At 44.7% G+C, this 20695-nt stretch overlaps 1 protein-coding gene across 3 annotated transcripts; it reads left to right on the plus strand.

Annotated features, from left to right (window-relative positions):
• The first annotated feature begins 6169 nt into the window (after nucleotides 1-6169).
• GORAB (golgin, RAB6 interacting) lies at nucleotides 6170-15950 on the plus strand. Of its 3 annotated transcripts, none has more exons than XM_086462800.1 (5): nucleotides 6170-6233; nucleotides 7089-7449; nucleotides 9811-9912; nucleotides 11751-11891; nucleotides 14539-15950. In XM_086462800.1, the coding sequence occupies exons 1-5, from the start codon at nucleotides 6170-6172 to the stop codon at nucleotides 15008-15010; spliced, it is 1140 nt and encodes a 379-aa protein (XP_086318926.1). In that variant the 3' UTR covers nucleotides 15011-15950. The 3 variants fall into 3 exon arrangements, with proteins under 3 accessions (XP_086318926.1, XP_086318927.1, XP_086318928.1); XM_086462801.1 differs by having other exon boundaries at nucleotides 7089-7437; XM_086462802.1 differs by lacking the exon at nucleotides 14539-15950 and having other exon boundaries at nucleotides 6170-6221; nucleotides 7089-7437; nucleotides 11751-11909.
• The last annotated feature ends 4745 nt before the right edge of the window (nucleotides 15951-20695 follow it).

Here is a 20695-nt window from a genome sequence, read left to right on the forward strand (position 1 = left end):
AGCCAGCACACCCCGACGGGATGTGAGTTACCTTGAATGGGCCAAGAAAAATGATTCAGCAAAGCAAGGTCAAAAATGTTGCACAGCAGCCTGCACTTACGGGGTGTCTGTGGGTCTCCATCTTCTCTAGAACCTGTGTGGGGATCCACATACCCAAAATCACCAAAAACCTGCATCTTGTTGTCCCAGGGCCGCATTGGCCTTTCCTCTGCCTTGCCCAACAGATGTTTATTGTTAAAAATATCTGGTGATGGAAACTCTGTGGTGGTCTTAAGTCAGTTCTCCCAATGTTTTGCTGCCCTAACTGCTGGGAAGGCCCTTCTCGTCTCTAGCCTGGATCTCACTTTCTTCTTCACCTATCCACCACGGACACTGAAAACACATTACCCCAGTCTCTTTACAGCTGTGTTTTATATATTTAAAGACCATTATCATGTCTTCTCCCCCACACTTCTCTTCCATCCAGACTAAACAACCGCAGTTCATTCACTTGAGCATGTAACAATAATAAGTTTGTTTGATGAAAATTCAATTTGTTTAGCGCAGTGGTTCTAATCACTCATGTTATGCCAAAGATAACAAACGTTTAGCAAATTTCTCTTCAAATCTCTAGCTTTATCAACTGTTTTGATGGTTAGATTATAAATTTTACACAAATGGTTAGAATTAAAGCGGTTGCTTTCTAGTTTTTCTATATATAAAAGTTTGAATTATGACTTTTACATTGAGCAATGCAATTAAAAGCATTATAGAACTGTCATGAAATATTTAACTTGGGTTTTAAAAAGCGTTCTTTTAAAGATATTTAAAAACTATTTAGAAAGTATCTTTTTAAAGTCATTAGTTGCAAAAATATTTATTTAGCTATACAAAAATACATATAAATAATTACTCATTTCCACTTGCTTTACTGCTCAGCTGTGGTTTTGCCATCCAAAGTGATAAATTTATAATCTTCAGGATATTTCTGGTCAGGATGAATGTTATTTTATTTCACCGGCTTTTTTTCTTAAGGTGCTTTTATTTAGCCAGCTTTTAATCCTGTTTAGGTGTTTTTTTCATGCAAATATTTCAAATGAGGAATTACTAAGGAATTTGTTTGTATGGAAAATTTATCTTAAATAATCTCAGTGAGGAAAGAAAGACATACCCCAAAAATGCTAATAAGAATTTAATTTTTTTTTAAAGGAAACATTCATATTGCATGCTGAGCTTCCTTTTCCTTCAGATTTTATTTTCTGAAAGCCGAACTGATCTTAAGGAAAAAGCTCAAAAGTTGAAACAAGAAAACATGGGGTGGGGGCCTTAAATGCTGAGATGTTTCAAGGCTCAGTTTCAAAGCAAACATATCACTGTAACGAGAAGTGTCCTGGAAAAACACGCCGCCCTCCCCACCCAGCCCTGGTTGTCACCAGCCCTGCTCGGGATGCATAGAGGACCGGGTTTAGCCCCAGCACGGTGTGGAGCCCTCGTGCGTGTGGGACCATCTCTCCCCCAGTTTGGCTGCTGGCAGCCCCAGGCACCCTTCGGAAGGAAACAGGCAGTGTCTGCGGGTCCGGATGGGGAATTTGCAGCGCGCTGGAGTCCATGGCAGAAATCACGCCAATTTCTGTAGCCTTGCACTGCGCCTTCATATGTCATGCCCCTGGCTGTGTTGAGACTTTTTTCTTTGGTCCAGCCCCACTGGTGCCGTAGAAAGTCCTGCAGAAACCTTCAAGGAGAGGAGAGGTACCTGCTGGGAGCCCTGCTAGGATGTGTCCCCTCTTTCGTTGGGATTTGGGAAGCAAAATTTGGACCTTTTAAAGTAAAACAGCTGTGGTTTCAAACCATGGCCTTAGCCCAGGGTCAGGAGATTGCCCCTAAGGTCTCTCTGAAAGCTAACTCAGAGGAAGCAAGGTCACAGCCTTAAACTTGCTGCATAAGAGTCTGCCTCTTCACTAGAAAGTGTTTAAAGATCCACAAATCAAAAGATGTTGAAAATCATTGGTTTACATAGTTTAAAAAGCAGGTTTCCAATGGTTTTGTTGGGGTTTTTTTACTCAGTAGCCCTTTAGATAAGTGGATTTTTGTTTTCCTCTAAGAAATTCCTACAAACCAAAAGACTGCCTTGGTCCCAGAAATGACAGTGCTGACTTAATCCCATTTACGGGGCAGTTAACGCGAACAGAAACTGGGGAGACAGAATAACGCTGTATTTTTTTTAAATTCAGTTTTCTCACCTCGCTCCAGAATGAGAATAATTCATTTTACAGTGGAAATACTATTTCCATTAGATAGACCTGCATTTTTGCATAAATCCTCAAACCAGCCCATGGCAGTATGGACAGCTGCAGGACAACACTAGGGCTGCGTTCTCACAGCGTTACAGGTGTTTGAATCGCTGGCTATGGTTTTATACCCAGAGGAAAGCAGCCAACAGGCAGAGTAAAACACAGAGCACCCACTGATAACCTGCTCCAGAGCTGAGGTGCTGTAACACCATTATATGATCTCCTTACATTCAGAGCCCCAGCCTGCTGTGGGCTGAGCTCTGGGTTCCCAAGGCAGCTACAGCCTTGAGCACCTGGTTAGGAGCAGGCTGGTGCCAAGCCAGGCATCCTGGCACTTCCCCGGGTCCGCCCAGTAAAGCCCAATTAAAGAACAGGGTGTTAGCATATGGCTGAGGTTAAAGACATGCTCATGTGCTGGTTTTCGATCTGGGCCTGGGGGCCAGGCTCAGCCAAGCCTATTTCCACCTTGGTTTCTGTGTCTGGTGTTTCCTAATGGAGAGCTCCCAGCCTTTAGGGTATTTAACCAGTAAAAATCCCACTGCACACAGAGACCAGTATCAATACGAGGCTCAAGGCAGAATCTAATCCACAGCCCACTGAAAACCAGGCAAAAGCAGACTGCCTTCAACAAGCTGCAGAGCAGTTACAGCTCTGTACACGGGTGTTTGGAGTCTCAACACCTGAAGTGCCTTCTTGCTTTCAGTGCCGTGCTAAGAAATGAAATTACTCATCTTGGAAGTTGCCTGGACAGCTCAGCAGAGAATCAGCAAAAGAAACACTGGTAGCATGGCTGTCAAAAGCATCCTTTAAAGGACAAATTAAATAATGAGTTATTCTCAAAAGGCAGGATTTGTGCCTTGCTCCCACCATACCATGGCTTGGCTGGACAGGGTGATTCTTCCTAAGGCAGCCTGCGTAGTGCTCTGATAAAAGATGGGATAGTATTGACATGGGTAGAGTTTGATAGATTTTTCTTTAGAAAGAGAAATTAACAGACTTAGGAATGTTTGGCTCTGTTTCTTTCAGGATGGTTTTACCCTCAGCCTCTTGAATTATATGTCAGTCCTCAAGAGCTCGCGACGGTGTGTGAAACACAAGCAGAAAGGAAACTGTCCTTCCCTCCACATGTCTTTCCCTGTCCCAAATTAGGGCTCGGTCTTTAACTGGGAAAATGTTGCTTTGTGTGTTACTGCGACAGAGCGGAGAGCAGTGAGCAGAATCGGGTTAAAAATACACACCTAAGTCAGGGAGCCCCTTGCCGGAAGAGGTTATTTGGCTCTTAAAAACCCCACAAGTTTTCAGTATGAACTAAACTGATGCAAATTGATGTTATGTCCTGGTACAAATTGTATCTGTCCTGGGTTGAAATGTCATCTGAGGTCTGACCCTGAGGTCTGACCTGGAGAGTCCAATTTGCCGGCCATTGACGGCATTTCCACACCGATTTGGGAATTGCACAAGAAAGGATGTTTTTGTGATCTGCTGGCGCTTGCTGCTTCTAGAGACAGCAGATTCCAGGCCAATTAGACCAACAGAAAATGAATGCAGCAGTCACAGAGGTCTCCAGGTCTGCTAGCGAGAGAGCAACTCTCAAAGCACAAAAAGATATGGGAGTCAAATCCAGCCCCAGATGTAAAAGAAAGGTTTGTGTTGTTGCTTGGGATGTTGTTCCAGGGGATGGAAAAGAAGGTTTCTGTTTTCTCTTCATCTGGCCTTGTCCAGCCTGTGTTGTAGCAACGTTTGCTTGGAAAATACTTTATTCCTAGGTGGCAAATGTTCGGTGCTATGTTATGCTCACAGCACTTCAGTCGGCCGGAGAACACGGCCAGCCTCCGTTTTCTAAATCTGCTGTTGGTAAATGCCCTGTGAAATGACTTCACTGTGTTGTAATTGTTCCTGGAGAAAGCTGGCCCAACAGCTGGTAATTAAACCTTTGGCTGATGGAAACTGTTAAAATGGATTGCTGCTTTGCCTATAGCATTATAGTTAACATCTCAAAAGTCTTTATACTTTTTCTATAAAACACGTGGGAGTTTTATGCCTGGAATATCTGCAGCAATAAAGTGAATATGGTGCTTCATTTTTGTTTGTAGCATTAAAACTTGGAAGAGAAGAAAGAACTAAGGTTCAAGAATGAGAATCTGGCGTTTGTACTTTGCAAAGCACATGCAGTTGATATCTGTGAGTTTGGTACAGCCCATTACAGTGATTTAGGCACCAGGGCAGATTTAGATTCCCGACTCCTATACAGGCATCTAAACGGGAATTAGGTGCCCACACCTAATTGTTGTGGGGGTGGCCGACGCTGATTCGTTGTAAAATTCAAACTGACGCCTGGTTCTGTCTCCTGGTCTGCCTGGAGCTCTGAGAGCATTAGAATCAAGGTTGGATTATGGTTCTCGTTCAGATCTCTTCTGTGCTCTGTCAGGTTTCCTGGAGGAAGCCGTAATCCCATCTGAAGGGCTGCTCGGCAACCCTCTGCCCCAGGCTCACCCAGGAAGGACCTCTTGGTCAGCGCCGACAGAATTGAGGTAACCATGATCCCCTTCTCCTCCACTGGATGCCCACGCCACCTCCGCTCGGTATCAGGAGCTACAGCGAAGATGCGGGTAAAAAACGGTGATGCTTCTATTCCCTGAAGGCGCTCAGCCAAATCCGATCGGAAACACTTAACGCCTGCCAGTGAGTGGCAGTTCAGGATTGCTTCTCCTCTGACTGGGGCTGGTATTTATGGGACGCGTTAGTCACGCAGGAGCTGTTAAAAGTGCTGCTGCTGCGATAAATTGCAAAGTCATACATGGTCATCAAGTTGAGTTTGCTCTGGGAGACAGCAATACTTCAGAGCTTGACTAATCCCTTACAGATTGGGAACGGGGAGGGATGTGGTTAGGCACTGAAAACGTCCCCGTTTTATTGCCGGTGATGTATTATTTAAGCCTTCAGTCCCCTGGACTGCTTCAGCTAAGCCTGGGGCTCGTGCCCTTGTGTTCCAGACGGCTTTCTCCCGGTGGGAGGTAAGCTCATCTGCAAGAACTCTGATAGGCTTCAAGCGGCCACAAGAGTTTGGGCTGGATGGAAAAAACACTTGTTTTCATGGCTACTGAGATAATAAGGCTGCATGTTGCAGGATCTTTTCAGTTTATACCTAAGGATGGAAGCATGTGTGTCCATCCTTGTGCATAACGGTCAAAGCAGACCTTCAGAAACATCAGTATGGGCAAAATAATACTTTTCCTTGCTGATTTCCTCACCCTGGTGTCACCATTAACTTATGAAAGCACATCAGCACCTAGCTGTGCAGATGTCCCTGCCTCATAGCAACCCAGGTCCCAAAGGCAGGCTCCGTACACCCTGCAAATGCAGCTCTAGATGCACCACAGCAGGGATCTCACCTGCTCTTATAACTACCTAATTACAAATTATATATGGCCAGGAGGTCCTGGTGACACTCCTCGAAGCTTGCTTTATTTGGGAGCAGCTTCTCTTCTTCATCTATGCCCAGTTAGCTGGGACTCACTGAGCTCTTTATGGCATTACAATTACCTTACATTTTAGGGGCTCCGCCCGCTGAGGAGCCCCGGGGCTGCCCCGCCGGTGAGCGGCAGCCGGGATCGACCTGCGTCCCCCCGCGGCCTGTCACCTCCGGGGCCCAGCGGCCCCGCCAAGGGCCGGCCCCCGCTCTCCTGCTCCATGCCCCCCGCCCACGGCCCACCCCTCCCCGTCTCCTCAGGCCGCCATCTTCCCCGCCCCGCCGCGTTGCCGTGGAGGCGCGAGGCCCCCCCCCGGCGCTGCCGGCCGGGGCTGTCCGCGGCGTTCGCCTGCGGCGAGCGGGCGGCGGTGGCGGGGCAGCCGCGGGCCCTGCGTGCCGCGGCGCCCCGTCAGCGGAAGGAGGAAGCGCCATGGCCGAGGCCTGGGCTGGCTTCTCGCAGGAGGAGCTGCGGCGCCTGCGGGGCCAGCGCCCAGGTACGGACCGCGACCGGGCTCTGGCGGGGGCCGGGGCTCGGGACCGAACTGGCCGCAGCGCCCGCCCTCGTCAGGCGGGGCGGGCAGCGGGGCCGGCAGCGGCGCAGAGGAGCCTCCGGCCACTCAGCACCCGGGCAGCCCCCGCAGCTGCACTTACCTCCCTTCGTCCCCTCAAGCCCCCCCGTCCCCTTAGCCCCCGACATCCACACCTCTGTCCCTCTTCTCAGCTTATTCCATCCATCCCTGCATCAAACACCTCAGCATCTCCAGGTAGCCCCCGGTTTCCCCGAGCCAGTCCCTCAGCCTCTCCCGTCCAGGCGCCATGTCTCACTGCTCCTTTCAGTCTCCCATCCTGCCCCTCGGTCTCCACCTGCACCCTCTCTGTCACATTTCCAGACTCTCCAGCCTCTTGTCCTGCACAACACCTATGTGTCTGCTACCCCACTTATGGTCCCAGCCTCCTCTTTGCCCGTCTGTCACCTTGTTCTTCCCTATTCTTCTTCACTTTATAAACCCCCAGTTTGCCTGGGACTCTTCTTTAGCCCTAGATCCGTCTCTCCATGATTCCCCCAAGAGTTGCTTCACTCCTATCTATGATTCCTCCTTTACTCCCACAATCCAGGCCCTTTATTCCTCCCTCTCATTTTGGATGCTCAGATCCTTTACATTTCCTGGTTCTTAGGCTAACAAAACCAGGTTCCTGGGTTTTCCCCCACGTTGCCTTTTCTTGACACCCTGGCATGTCTTATGTTGCTTTTGTACTAGTTTGCTGGCCCAGAAAAGCTAATGCACAGAGTCTGTCTTTGATCTTGAGATCTGGGTTTGATCGTGTTTCTCCCTCACATCCATTGATAGGTTCGTATGAACCCTCGGAGCAGCAGCATCGCCCCCACACTGTGAATAAGAGTCGGAAGCAATTGCAACGAGAAAAAGCCCTCCAGCAGCAATGTCAGAAGCTGGGACTGCAGGGTGGAGCAGCCTCTGTTCCTCCTGAGCAGTTGCTTTCTGTACCAAAACACAAGCCTTGTCATCTTCAGCAGCCTGTGCCACCACCTCATCCTCCGTCAGCAGGAAATCAAAGGCAAAGTGACAACCAAGACCAGCAGAAGGAAGTGACACCAGTAGATCCCTGTAATGGCAGTGACAATGCCCAGACCTGCCCTGCAAAGCCAAACTCTAAAGTGGAGAAAAAGAAAGTGGAATTGTTAGTAAGTCGGTAAAATCAGGGGATGGGCTTTATTATTGTGTATTGATTCATTCTTTTGTTGTGAAGTAAAGTGACCTTTTCTGTATCTAATAGGAAGGTCTGAAAGATCATGTTTGCTTCCTCTGTATTGAACCTTTGTTTTTATCTCTAGTTGTGTTAAACCTGATTCAAGACCAAATTCTGTAGTGTGATCCATGCAGGTGTGCATGGTGCTGTCTTCAGATAATTTCCTATAGCAGTGGGACTGTACATCATAAAGTGCCCAAGATGTAGGACTGTCTGAATGGTTTATGAAGACTTAGTCTCACTATTGTGCTGTGTAGACAAGCCAGCAGCCGCAACAAGTCCTTTTGAGAGTAGATACACTGGAACTGTGTTCCCCTTTACAGTATTGCTGCGTATTTATTAATGCCAAAAGGGTTGGTAAGGGGGTAAAATTTCAGGTTTAAGCAGTTCTCTAGCTTTTATGATTCAAGATGAGACCAATCTCAAGGCTCACCATCAGCCCACAGTGGGGTGCCTGTCTCCTTCAAAAGCATCGGACTGATACATGTGAGAGAGAGAAGGGAAAAAGTACTGAACGTGGCTCTCTGGGAATCTGCTTGAATGTGGCAGTTGTTTAGTTCACCATCCAGAATTCAGATAGTAGCCTATAAAAGAAAGCTGCTGTCTAAATGCTAGAGGGGGCAGGCATTTACGGTATGAGAAATTACTTGGTTTTACCTCTTCATGTTCGTTTTCTGTCTGTATCCAAGTGCTAATTTTCTTTTTTTCCTCAGGTGGCAAAGCAAAGTGTAAGGGGCAAAAGGATGATTTTTTTTTTCTAGGGCAGATAGCTTATTTTTAAAACACTTTAACAATGCTGTTCCAGCCTTGAGTTCCTATGCAGGTCCAAACTTTTCTGCCCAATATAATCAACAAACACTAGCTGGCCACCGAACTTCCGTGCCTCATTCATGTTCCCCCAAAACAGCGATCAGCAGCTTTCCAAGCGTGGTGTGCCGGACCCTATCTCTGGTTAGATCTGTCCGTAGGATCTCAGAGGGGACTGAAGGTGCTTCCTGCTGGAGAGGCAGAACTATGGCAGTCAGCAGCACTTGTGTGGGGAAGCAGCACATGGCTTCTCCCAAATTCAAAACTCAAAAGGATCCAGGAGGTTCTGTTTGGCAGAGATTCACCTTGAGAGCCTGCAGCTGCTGGCCATGCTGCCTGCATTTACCTGCCTGGCTTCTGGCTGGGATCACCTGCCTGCAGACAGCTGTCCCTTCACAAGCATAGCAGCACTTGGAACAGCAGTGCCAAATTCCTCGTGTGGGTGCAGCTCAGCGGTAGTACTGGCTGTTCTGCTCCTTCCTGGTGGTGAAAAATACAGGCCCTGTTTGACTGGGGAGAAGATAGCTAAAGCTTTGCAGAGAAGTTTTTCACTCTGTGAGGAGCAAATGACATTTAGCTGCAACAACCCACCCCCTGAATCTGCTGAATTCTTCTTAGCCTGTGCACTTGGATTTAAATCTTATTAAAAATATTTCTCTGTATGACATTTTAGGAATAGGGTGATGAGGAGAAGTCTGAAGAGATAATCTTGTGCAGAAATGGTTGTTAAGATTAACATAGTTGAGTTACTTGGGTATTTTTAAGCTGAGTCTTTTTGAGAGAGGGCATGAAGAACACAACAGGCTGGAAAAGTAGCAAAGCCCGGTTGTGTTGACACAGGTTGCCCCCTCTCACCTGAAACCTTGCCTTCTATCCTCTAGGTCTGGTTGTATCTATTAGGAGATGTAGCCTAGGAATGGAGTCCATATAACTCTTTCCTTGCTGGCAAAAGTGAATTCTTGTTCTTCCTTGTTGCTCATTTTCATTGTAACATTTACCAGCCTTTCATTTGTATCAATTTGATTATTTGGAGGCTGTATTGTAAAGCAGACCTGTGAAAGGATCTGTTTTATGGAGAAAACATTTCCAAAAAAGAGGCTGTGTTGGCAGACTGAACAGATGGTGACTTGTAGCAGCCAGTAAGAAACTTGAAACTGCTTCTACCTAGTGGGGAAGCACATCCTTTAAATGAAAAATTCTGTCCATTTCTGAGGAAGTGCTGTATGCTCTTTCCTCCAGCAAAGCTGAATTAACCAGCAGCTTACTTGCTTATGAAGATTTTTGTTCTGATCAGAAGATTGCATCTGGAAACGTTTTATTGGTCTGAATGGCTTCTTGCAGATGATTCTTCTTTCCTCAGAACCAAAACCTGTTTATTGTTCCTTTGACTTTTTTAGAGTTTGCTCCAGGAAATGTGATGGTGAATATTTGTGTCATTTGGGGAACAGGGAGAGAAATTAACTTTCTATTAATTTTGATCTTCTTGTCAATGAGCAGGCAGGAGAAATCACGATGGGAAATCCTCCAGCAAGAGCAACGGCTGATAGAAGAGAAGAATAAACGCAAGAAGGCACTCCTGGCCAAAGCTATTGCTGAGAGGTAAGGGGCTATGCTGCACCATGGGCTGAGGCTGAGGAAGGGATTACTTTTCATCTGCCACCGGCTGCATATCTTCTATTTAAATCTCTTTTTTTCCTCCTCTCTTGCTCTGTGTGTAGTGCTCCACAAGTGAGCAACTGTGATCGACATTTCCCTTTGATGACAAGTGCTGGCTAACAAGTTGTGACTAAGCTTTTCACACTTCCAAAGCTACAGCTCTGTGTGCAGATGGAAAAGTTATTACACAGTTCAAGAATTAGCTGAAGCCCTTGTGCCTGTTATTAAAGGCGTGTTGGGAAGTTGGGGTGCTCAGATGCTCATCCCTGGTCTGTTTCTGATTTGTTTTCACTGGCTTTAAGGAAAGTTTATTTGATTCCTAACCTTTGAAGGGAAACTAGCTATTTCTGTTTGGGCTTTTGACTCTTTCTTACTAGTATGTGAAAAGTATTGAAAAGAGAAGATGATCAGCTTTAAGTTTAAGAACGTACTGGTTTACTGCTGACTGATTAGAAATTATAAAAATTCATATGTTCTCACAGTTGTTAGCTCTTGCTCTTCAAGTGACCAGACTTGAAGGCATTGGACAGTGTTGTCCATGGAGATAGTTTAAGACTACAGGGAAGGCAGGGTTTGTAGGGAAGGATAATGGAGCAGCTGATTACACTGGATCAAGCAAGGAGATGTCAAGCTTTCAGGCTCACAGTGCTCTCCCAGATATGTATTATATTCTGCCCATCAAAGCCCTTGAGTAGCACAGGTGAGCATAGCCAGTACTGTGTGCAGAAGACAGATTCTCTTTGAGGTTCTGAAGATTTTGTTTTCCTTTGCCAGGCAGAAATGAAACATTTGTTTTCCTTTTCCAGGCAGAGATATAACACAAGTACATTTGGTCTGAGTCGGTGCAGGACAGCAAATGTGGGTGTGACCACCAGGCTGGGTTCTTCCTTCTGGAAGCAGAGCATGAGGAGAGAGAGGAGGACTTGGAAGGTGACAGCTAGGGAATTACATCTGACATTCAAAGGCCTTCTGCAGGCTCTAAGCAATACTACAGGATGTCTGTTCCTCTCCACCCACATCATCTGGTCTAAGAGAGATGGTGTCACTGCCTACACATCTAGTCTTGCTGCCAGGTACCTGCTTTGGGCTGTGAAGCAGTGGCCGAAAAGCATGGTTTTGCAGGTGGTGATGAGTGACAGCAAAGTGACCTGGTGTAAAAGCTTGTTGAAAATTACTTAGCTTGCTTGGGAGTGAAATCCATCAAGCCTTGCTGCCCTTAGCAACATTTAGTTTTCAGAATTCAGGAATGAGTAGGCTGAGTTGAAAAGGTTACGTAGGGCTTGATTGAAGTCCTTCGTGTTTGATGTAAAACTTTCCATTGACTTCACTGGGATCTGGCTAGGCCTTTTGGGAAAAATCTTACAAAATGGAAATCAAGCATAGGTTAGGTGACTTTTTGGCCCCTACTAACTGGGCTTCTTTGAAAGGGGATATTTGCAGGGCTAAATACCCTTCCCCCTCTCGCTCCCCCCAAACCATTTCCTGTTTCCTTACACTGAGAACTACTTAGATACAGCAGCTTCTTGTGTGTTTCCACAGTTAAGAAACACGATCCGTTTTAGGCACTTTGATTATAGTCATTACGTAATTTTGCTGTGGTCCTTTAATAGCAGGCATTTTAGATCCCTGTGGATGTTAAAAAAGATCAAAAGTCTTAAACCATAAAGGAGAAACCTTCTGAATAGCTCTTAAAGAAGTTAGTTGCTCTGCAAGTGAAATGGGGCCCATTATGTCAAGGAGAGGCTTGAAAAGGAAAAAAAAAAAGCATATTCCTTTTGCAGATCCAAAAGAACTCAAGCTGAAACAGTAAAACTAAAAAGGATTCAGAAGGAGTTGCAAGCTCTGGATGACATGGTATCTGCTGACATTGGCATCCTGCGGAACCGCATCGATCAGGCCAGCTTGGACTACTCCTATGCCCGGTAAGTGACAGACAGGGAGGAGGGAATAGCCCTGTCTGAGTGGAGGAAGAAAATGCTGTTTCCTGTCACTGAAGCAGTAATGAAGTTATGTCATTGGAATGATGTGTAGTTAAAGTGGTCACAGGCTGGGGGGCTTTCAAATCTTGAGGTAAAAGTGTGCTTTTTATTTCCTAATTTTTCCCTTGGAATCTGGAAACTGAAGGAGGTTTTCTGGCTGCAGACTCTGCTTTCCAGCTTCGTGATGTCACGAGACATACTTAGTGCTTTAACTGTGCAGTTGTCCATAAGCCCTGCTTTATTGTTTCAAGGTTGTTTATTTCTTCTCAGGGGGAAGGAGGTTTTTTTTTTAAAGTCCTAAAATGAAAGTCCTTTTCAGGGAAACTTGCTTGTTGATGACAGCTCTGGTCCTTTTGGAATCAATGGGACCAATTAAGCTTAAAACATATAATACTGCTGAAGTGCTTTTGGAACTGGGACCAAAAATTGAAGGAAAAAGCAAGCTTTCACCCTTCACAGTATGCCTTTAATCACTCTGGTTCTGATGAGCTCCTTAAATGCAAGAAATTAATCGGGACACCCTATTAGTTGTGGGTAAACCACAACATCAGTAGATAAACATCAGCATGTTTATGTAGCCTTTCAATAAAATGGAAATGTTCAGTTGCGGTTTTTGGTTCACGATTCAATGTGTTAAATGTGTATTTCTCCTTATGAGTTCTGCTATACGTTGACCACAGGCCAATAAACATAGTAATTAGTCTTTAAAAAAATAGCAGCAGTAGCTAAAAAATAAGGATTTCTTTTGTGTAATTATCATTTGAGATATCTATGATTAACTGTAGTTGCAGTTGCTGAGTGCATGTGAGTACAGAATTTCATATCCTCAAGAGGAAAAACATTTCAGGGTACTTTAGGTTTAAGTCTGGTTTCTAAAACCATTAAATGCTCCTGGAAATTTCCATACCAAAATTTTATAATAATGTGTCTATTCTAAATGCTTAACAGCAAAAGAGCGTATAACACAGGTGGCTCTGACATTTGGAAAGCAGTTTTTAATGAAGACAACAAAAGGGGATGCTGGTAGGATGAAGGGGATAAACTTGACAAAATACTTATGACTTTCATGAACTTAGTAAGTCTCTTTTTTTTTTTTTTGTGAGGGAGGGATTTGGAAATGTGAGTTAGATACTTTCAGTGTTGTAGATTTTATGCATTAGGAGCCAAAGCCGATTTACTTTTAAGTGGTGTCTTTTTAAGCAATTTTTCAGTTCTTGCCTTATGTTTTAGGGATAAAACACAAACAATTTTCATGGGTCAAAAAGTGCAATATTAAATAATCCTAACCACATATATAGTTAGGGGCATTTGACAATTGCTGTGGAATGGAATTTTTGTAAATATGATGTGAAGAATATGTGTGAATTGAGCCCAAAGGTTTAACTTTGCAGATGTTTCCAGCATAGCATTAGTTCTTCCATTTCAGATACCTGACCCAGGGGAATCTTGGCTTTCTTGTGAGGGAAACGTAAGTGGGCACCTTCTGCCTACTGCAGTCGTAGCCTCTACAGCTCGGTCAAAGTTTTGTTATTATTATATAAAAGAACATATTTGAGAAGGCTTTTCTATATCTTCTTTCCTTCTGTTTCCCTAAGCAAAGGATCTCTCCTATCTTCCTGTTGCTTTGTTTAACCTGGTATTTGAATCTGGTTTCATGAAACAGCTGGATTCTTTTTTCAACCACCTTACTAATATTAGTTTTATGAATGCCCTGTAAGGTACCTCGCGTAGTCATTCTGCAAAAGCCTTTGCATGTGCCCTTTCCTCATGAGCAAGATTGCATCTGTCTTTCTATCAATTAAATCAGAATGAATATACCGATTCACTGAGTGTAGCAGAAGATGCATCATTAATGTGGACACCAACCATTAAAGTGCTAGATATCCCGGATGTGTTAACCTCAGTAGATATTTGGAATATTTCCTTTTTGCTATATTTGTCATGACAGGAAGTGCAAATTGGCAGGAGGTGTGTGTCGGGGGGATGCTTACAATAAAATTCTACATCTGTCGGCCCGCAGAAGTTGTGATCACTATTGATGTCATATGCTGTGTCAATCTGTGCCGCTCATGATTTTCTGAACTTGTATATGGGTGGCCGGAAGAGTACACTTCTAGACCAGATCGGAATGTAAATATGTACAGCACCACTGTAGCATCTGTATCTGTCGGGTGGATGATTGGATCGGAAAAAACACGAAACTGTTTTGCAGGGTTTCAGTTCACTAGGTAGCTGTTCATTAGAAGTGTGAAAACACTACAGTTTCTGATGGTTTCTTTCTGCTGCTAGTGATGCATCTCTTAAAACAGGCAGTAAAAATGCTTGCTTGTAATTCAGTCTGTGGATTTCAGATGAGCAAATTAACTCTTGGAATACAGCAGCAATAGGGGCTAGTGTGTCAAGAGGAGATGATTTGATCAATTGACACTTATTTTCTTCCCTTTTACTAAAGTAGCAGCATGTCATGAATCGCTGGCATAATGCATTGCAGAGCACATTGTATTTCAGGGATGCTTAAAGTATCTGTCCATGTGTCAGATTGCAAAGTGCTTTGAGAATTAACCCACTAGGAATGATGGTGATTTTGCAGGAAGCGGTATGATAAGGCCGAGTCGGAGTACGTGGCAGCCAAGCTGGACCTCCAACACAAGACAGAGATCAAGGAGCACCTCACGGAGCACCTGTGCACGATCATACAGCAGAACGAACTCCGCAAGGCCAGGAAGCTGGAGGAGTTAATGCAGCAGCTGGAAGTGGAGGCAGATGAGGAAAAGCTGGAACTTGAGATAGAGGTGGAGCGGATGCTGCAGCAGCAGGAGGCAGAAGCAGGGAGACAAGCCAGCCAGTCACACAGTCATGCTGGGACAGCTAAGGAAAACCCCACTCCCAGTGTTACGGCGCGGGAGAGTGAGCATGCTAACCATGTTGTTGCTTCTCCTGCTATTTCTGAACAGTTGGTTCAGTCTCAAAACTCCGGTACCAAATCCCTCTCCAATGTGGACAGCCAAACTCAAGCAGTGAATGTGACTCCAGGGAACACCCCAGCTTGTTCTGCTACATGACTACTATATTCAGATAAGCCAGCCGGTTATGGATGATACCCTCCTGTGGGCTTGTGTGCTGTATGTTATATCAGGGCTTCTGCAGTGCCAGTAATATGCACTTCATTTCTCTTTTCCTTTAATACTGTTTTCAAATGTTAAAGGCTCTTTTTTTCACAAGACTCCCATTTGGGGTTCACCATCTGTCATCATCATTCTGGTTTAAGTTCGTGTTCTAATGCCCAGCTCTTCATGGGGCTTTGTACCTTCCTGAAACAGGATACTTGAAAGCGAACAGTAGGGTTTTTCCAAAGGCTCTCAGCACATTGACGTCACAGATACCTGTTCCAGGCACTGTGCAAGGGATATATATCTACAGGAGAAAACATCACGATTTAGTCTGCTTCTGAACACATTCTGTCCCCTGACAGCTGCGATAGGATGTTTGTCTTCCTTCACATTCATAAGGGATTAGTTTTCAGTGGTTTTTAATCCTGTGAAACCCAAATGTTTACTTTAATTGTCTTCATAACTGATAATCTTTCCTATACTTGCTATAAAGGAAATTCGCATATTGAGGCAAATTGCAAAGTCATTTGTAATATTTCCTATTTATCACTTTGCCTATTTCTTCCAGATAATGCTAGATCACACAAAGCTATATATTGATAACGTTACTGAAATCACAGCAGCTATGATTTCACAAAAATGATGGGTTACATCATTGCAGACATTGCAGAATGTATGATGTAGAAGTAGAAACCCAAAAGAGAGCGTGTTACAATTAAAGCTGTTCCATTACAAACATTTTTCTCTGCCGTAGTTGCCTCAAAATTCCAGTAATTAGCCAGGGACCTTGTAATGAATAAGCCCCACAGTATATTGGAAGTGAGCCCATTTTCATATAATATTCAAGGAGTTTTCTTGCCTGAAGAGCAGGTTTGTACCCCACAAGAAGTTCAGCTGGTTTGCTCTGTTGCTGTTGAAAGGTTTAAAATGCTATTCCAGGTGGAGAAAATCTCAGGAATTAAAATAGGGGACATAGGAAAACCTCTCATAGACCGATTGCAGCTGCAAACTGTGGTGACTGGTTCATAGTTATCCGCTCTGTAAGAGGAAGGCTGCTTCCATTGTGGAAATGGTTTCTTTAATACCGACCTGAACGTGTCAGAGTTTATGAATGAGTTGCTGGATGATGCCATTGAGTATATAAATGGGACACTGATTGTCTCTATGGCTTTAAAAGTGGAAAAACATGTCACTACATTTCATTTTTATTCTATTAATAAATCATTGCATCTTTTACACAGTGTGTTTACTTTCAGTTGTGATATCTGACGCTAATACACGTATCCAAGACCTTTTTTCCACAGGTGATAAATGACAGAATCAGATATGTCCTTTGGCAACTTGCCGCTGTGTGAAAGTAAAACCTTGAAAAAGGCTGTTCCAATATATGAAAATGTTTGAAACAAAGACATGGCAGGATACAGCTTGGCAGGAATCTTTTCAACTAACTGTGGCCCAAGGCAGCAGTGGAAAATCTCTACTGGTGTCTCCTATACACAGGAGGAAGAGGGATAAATCTGTTTCCTAGAGAAGCTGCTCGTCATCAGGGCTGACTGAAATTAGAAAACTCCAAAGTAACATGTGAGATGTGTATGAAGCTCTGTGGTTGCTGATACACTGCATTCCCTGTTATTTTGCTGGAAGACTTGGCCTAAAAGCCAAAGAATTGATTGTATTGTGAGAAAATTGTGACCGACTGTCTGCAGTTGCAGAACAGCTTGTAGCAACCTGACTATGGTTTTCAAAACTGGATACCAGTAAGTGCAATAATAATTTAATTGTACGATTCTTGTTTCCATCTTCTGCAGCTGTCCCCAGTTGCTCCTCAAGAGATTCTAAGTCCTAGTGGATAGGTCTGTTCCTCATTACAGTTGTATTCAGCTCATCAGGGGACATACAGAAGAGCATCTGAGAGAAGAGTTGTAATGGTATTTACAGGAAGCACATGCACACCATTTTGCATACATTTTGTGTTTCTCTGGTGGACTAAAATGTGGCTAAAATAGTCCTGCTTGATTGTACCTTGTTGTCACAGGTAAGGTTACTGTTTGAACTCCTCAAACCAAAAAAGGCAAAAAATTATAAGTCCAAAAAGCTTTTTGACCACTACTTAAGATTATGAGTTTCCTAGAAGGGAGTAAGTTTCTTTCCAACAAAATTAGTTAAAAGCTGAAAAATTCTTGTGTGCCATCCTGATAGTGCTGGTGCTGTTTTTGCCTGACAGGGAAGATGCTATTGTTAGGGTCAGCAGTTTTTGTTCTCTTACAGGTCCCTCATCGAAGTTCTGGCCAGTTCTATCTGTCTTTAACTTCTGAGCTTGCAAAATGAACTGAACTGGCTGGAAGCCACAAGAAACAGGCATTTGAAATAACAATAGGCAGCCTAGCATTTGGTTGCTTTCTCTAGACAGGGAGCTCAAGAGTTAAATTGTTTGATCTGAGTTATGAAGCCTTTCTCTGACGTGTGATATAAACCACTACCATGGTGTCAGTTCCACTTTGGAAGTTCACAAATGTTTTGATGGGTGCCAGTGTGCTGGTTTAACATTCCCCCTATGCCGGAGCCAAGCAGTCCAGTCATAATTGTAACAACATGTGTGCTGGTCAGAAATGCCAGGGGATGATTTTGGTGCAACAAAAGGGTTGGGGTTTTTTCCTTGTTTTTCCTTGAAGGAAAGAGAACTGTTGGAATTGAGGGTCTTCAAGCAAAAGCCATTTCTACCTTTGTAGTAGCTGATATATCGTACAATGTTTGGCTTTGCTGTCACTGGAGTGCGCTGAAGGCAGGTGTGCTTTCAGCTAGCGTGTTGTATCTCTTCAGAAAAATGGGAAAATGAAAAGTTCAGGAATGGGTGGGCAGATTATTCAGTGAGGGCGTCTTGCAGGTAGAGGTAGAAGTCTGAATGTGAAGCGTGCTGGGGTTGAACGCCCATGGCAGGGAAAATAGAGCAATGTGTGGCATCTGACAGTAACACTGCAGGGCTCATCACAGGGGGCTTGTGTTCTCCTGTGGCAATGTAGCCATTTCTGTGTTGGCAACTGCATTACCGTTATGGGAAGGAGTGGAAAACACTGATGTCTACCAGTGTGAGAATGTTTCAAAGCACAATATAATTGCCCATGTTGCAGTTTGGCCAGGATGTCGGGATTAACACTCCCTCCTCTGTCAAGAAACGTTTAAATGAGCACAGATGGTCATGGCTCAGCCTGGGGTTCCCATGGATGTCTAGTGCATGGTGTAAAACACTTGGACAACCCCCAATCTGATTGTATATCCATCCAGATGAAGTTGGGCTCTCAAGAGGTTTCAGCTTAGTATAGCTGTCTGGGGGGAGATTCAAGTTCTCCATCAACCATTCTTCTTCCTAATATCTTCTGCGATGCAGTGGAGTCTTCCCTTTGAGCCTGTATCCCATCTAAACCGAATGAGGTAAAACTAGCAAGAGTGAAAAGTGGTGACTGGCCTGGTGATTGGGGGCACTCTGTTTCCTGACCAGCTGTATGAAGAACATACTAGAAAGGATTGCTTATGGTACAGTTACCCTATTCTGGGGAAGTTCTGGAGCCAAAGAAAGGGGCAGAGCACTATCAAATTGCCGCCCATGCTGGGATTCCCTCTGTTCCGCATTTTCTGCTTAGCACAGTAGGATCTATAGACTTTCTGTTCCCAGCACCCTACTGTCAAGGTTCAAACTTGGATCAAAACCCCTGTGATATGGATTGTCCCAGCCTGATGCCTGGTACTTTACCAGATGCCCTTCATGCGGGATCTTTGAGCATCTGTGGATCCTGGACTGAGTTTGGTACTTTTGTGTGATTCTGTGTAGGCATAATGTCTTGGGTCTCTATGCTCCGCTCTTGTGCATGCCATAGCTATGTATGGGTTCAAGCATGTATGTGTTTATGTAAGGGTTCAAGCAGTTGCTGAGAGCTAGATAAATTTTTTCTGCAGGCCTAATCCAACCCAGAAATCGTGTGTTCAACTCTTTGGTATTATATTGTGATCCCTTTTCTAATTCTCTGGATAGAAGCAGGTGTGGTGTGCAAAGGACAAAGGGTTTTGCCAGTGGCAATGCAAACAGGGTGTAGAGATGTGGACTGGTATTATAGAAACCACATGCTTGTTAAGTGCCCTATTTAGGCTTGTCTGCATGGTCCTATTAAAATGAGTGTTGGCTCCTTTGATGGGGCACGAGACTGGTTTCCTTCATCATTTCCCCTGATTTATGTCCCAGCAGCAAACTTGTACATCAGCAGGGAAAGACCAAGTAACGAGAGAAGTTAGCCAAACCTCACCCCCTCGGCATGATAGGACATCAGATCCTTCAAATCCTTGCCTTTGGCAGCCTGTTAGTTACAGGGTTTAAATCACGCCTTTTAAGACAGAGGTAAAGACACTAAAAAGCTGGGGCCTTTCTGAATTAGGGCCTGGATTGTGTAGTTAGAGTCATTTTCTCAATTAGCTAAACATAAATCAGTATAACGAGGCGCTTGGGAGCACTCGGCAGGTTTAGTACCTTGTCTCTCCTGCCTCTGTCCATACCGCTCCCACCTGCTTGTTTGGCTGATCAGCCAGTGATTTTATTTTTCCACGCTGCTAGAGCTGCTGTTTTCACACCTGGCATATGTGCGAGAGGTGAGAACTGGGAGAAATTGCTCTTATGCAGTAAGTAAAGCAGCCCTCATGTGTGGCAGAGATCTGACAGTCTCAGCACCCCATGCCACACCGTCCTTCAGAAGATGGGGACAGTGTCCTATTGAATAGGCAGTGGTGGGTGGTGGCATGAGTGCGTAAAGCCTAGCAGCAGCAGGGCTGCCATTCAGTGTGGCATCTGGGACTGCTACGTGTGTGTCGGGGCCAGGCACTGTGTTTGTATTGTAGAGCTGGGTAGTGAATGTATGACTCCCTTTTCCAGGGCCACACCATGTAACAGCTGTGCTTTTCTGGACACTGATGGATAATTGAGATGGGACGGGTTGCCCTGCAAGCCCTGTTCATCCCAGCACTCTGCCAGAGCGCTGAGATCCATTTGAGCAAACAGTAAGAGAAAAGCTTGGAGGTTCCTCACAGCAAAGAATGAAACCCCAAGAGATGGGAGAACCCATTTTGTGCCTTGTGATACCATTGAAGTGGATATAAATCATCCAATGTGGAAGCTGCAGTGCAAGGGACACCTCTTCAGTCTTGCATTTTGCAGAATGGGGGAGGATGTGGCAGGATAGCTAAATGAAGGAACAGAATCACTGTTCACCCAGACCATGCACGGGCTGAAGCTGTGGTCTTCCCCGAGTCTGGTTTCAAGGTCTGGAGCTGAGTTAAGACAAAAACACCCGAACCAACCTTAATTGCTTTGTGGCTAATAAAAGTGAAACATGGGTCATAAACAAATCCCTGAATGACAGGCCTCTGACTTTCCCCGTGCAAGGTTTCTTGCTTTTCTCTGAAGCAGTTGGTAGTGCTGGTGATATATCTGAAGATATGATCGTCTGGTGTGATCCTCTCATGTTCTTGTTACCAGGTCTGAATCTGGCCCTTCAGATGTCTCTCTGATGTTTCTTTTCTCTGCAGTATGCAGTAATGGGTCTTTGTTCTGGTTCGCAGGCATTCCCTGATGATGCAGGGCCAAATAGAGCCCAA

Source organism: Leptosomus discolor, chromosome 3 (genome assembly GCF_034619465.1).
Source record: "Leptosomus discolor isolate bLepDis1 chromosome 3, bLepDis1.hap2, whole genome shotgun sequence".
Taxonomy (NCBI): Eukaryota; Metazoa; Chordata; class Aves; order Leptosomiformes; family Leptosomidae; genus Leptosomus; species Leptosomus discolor.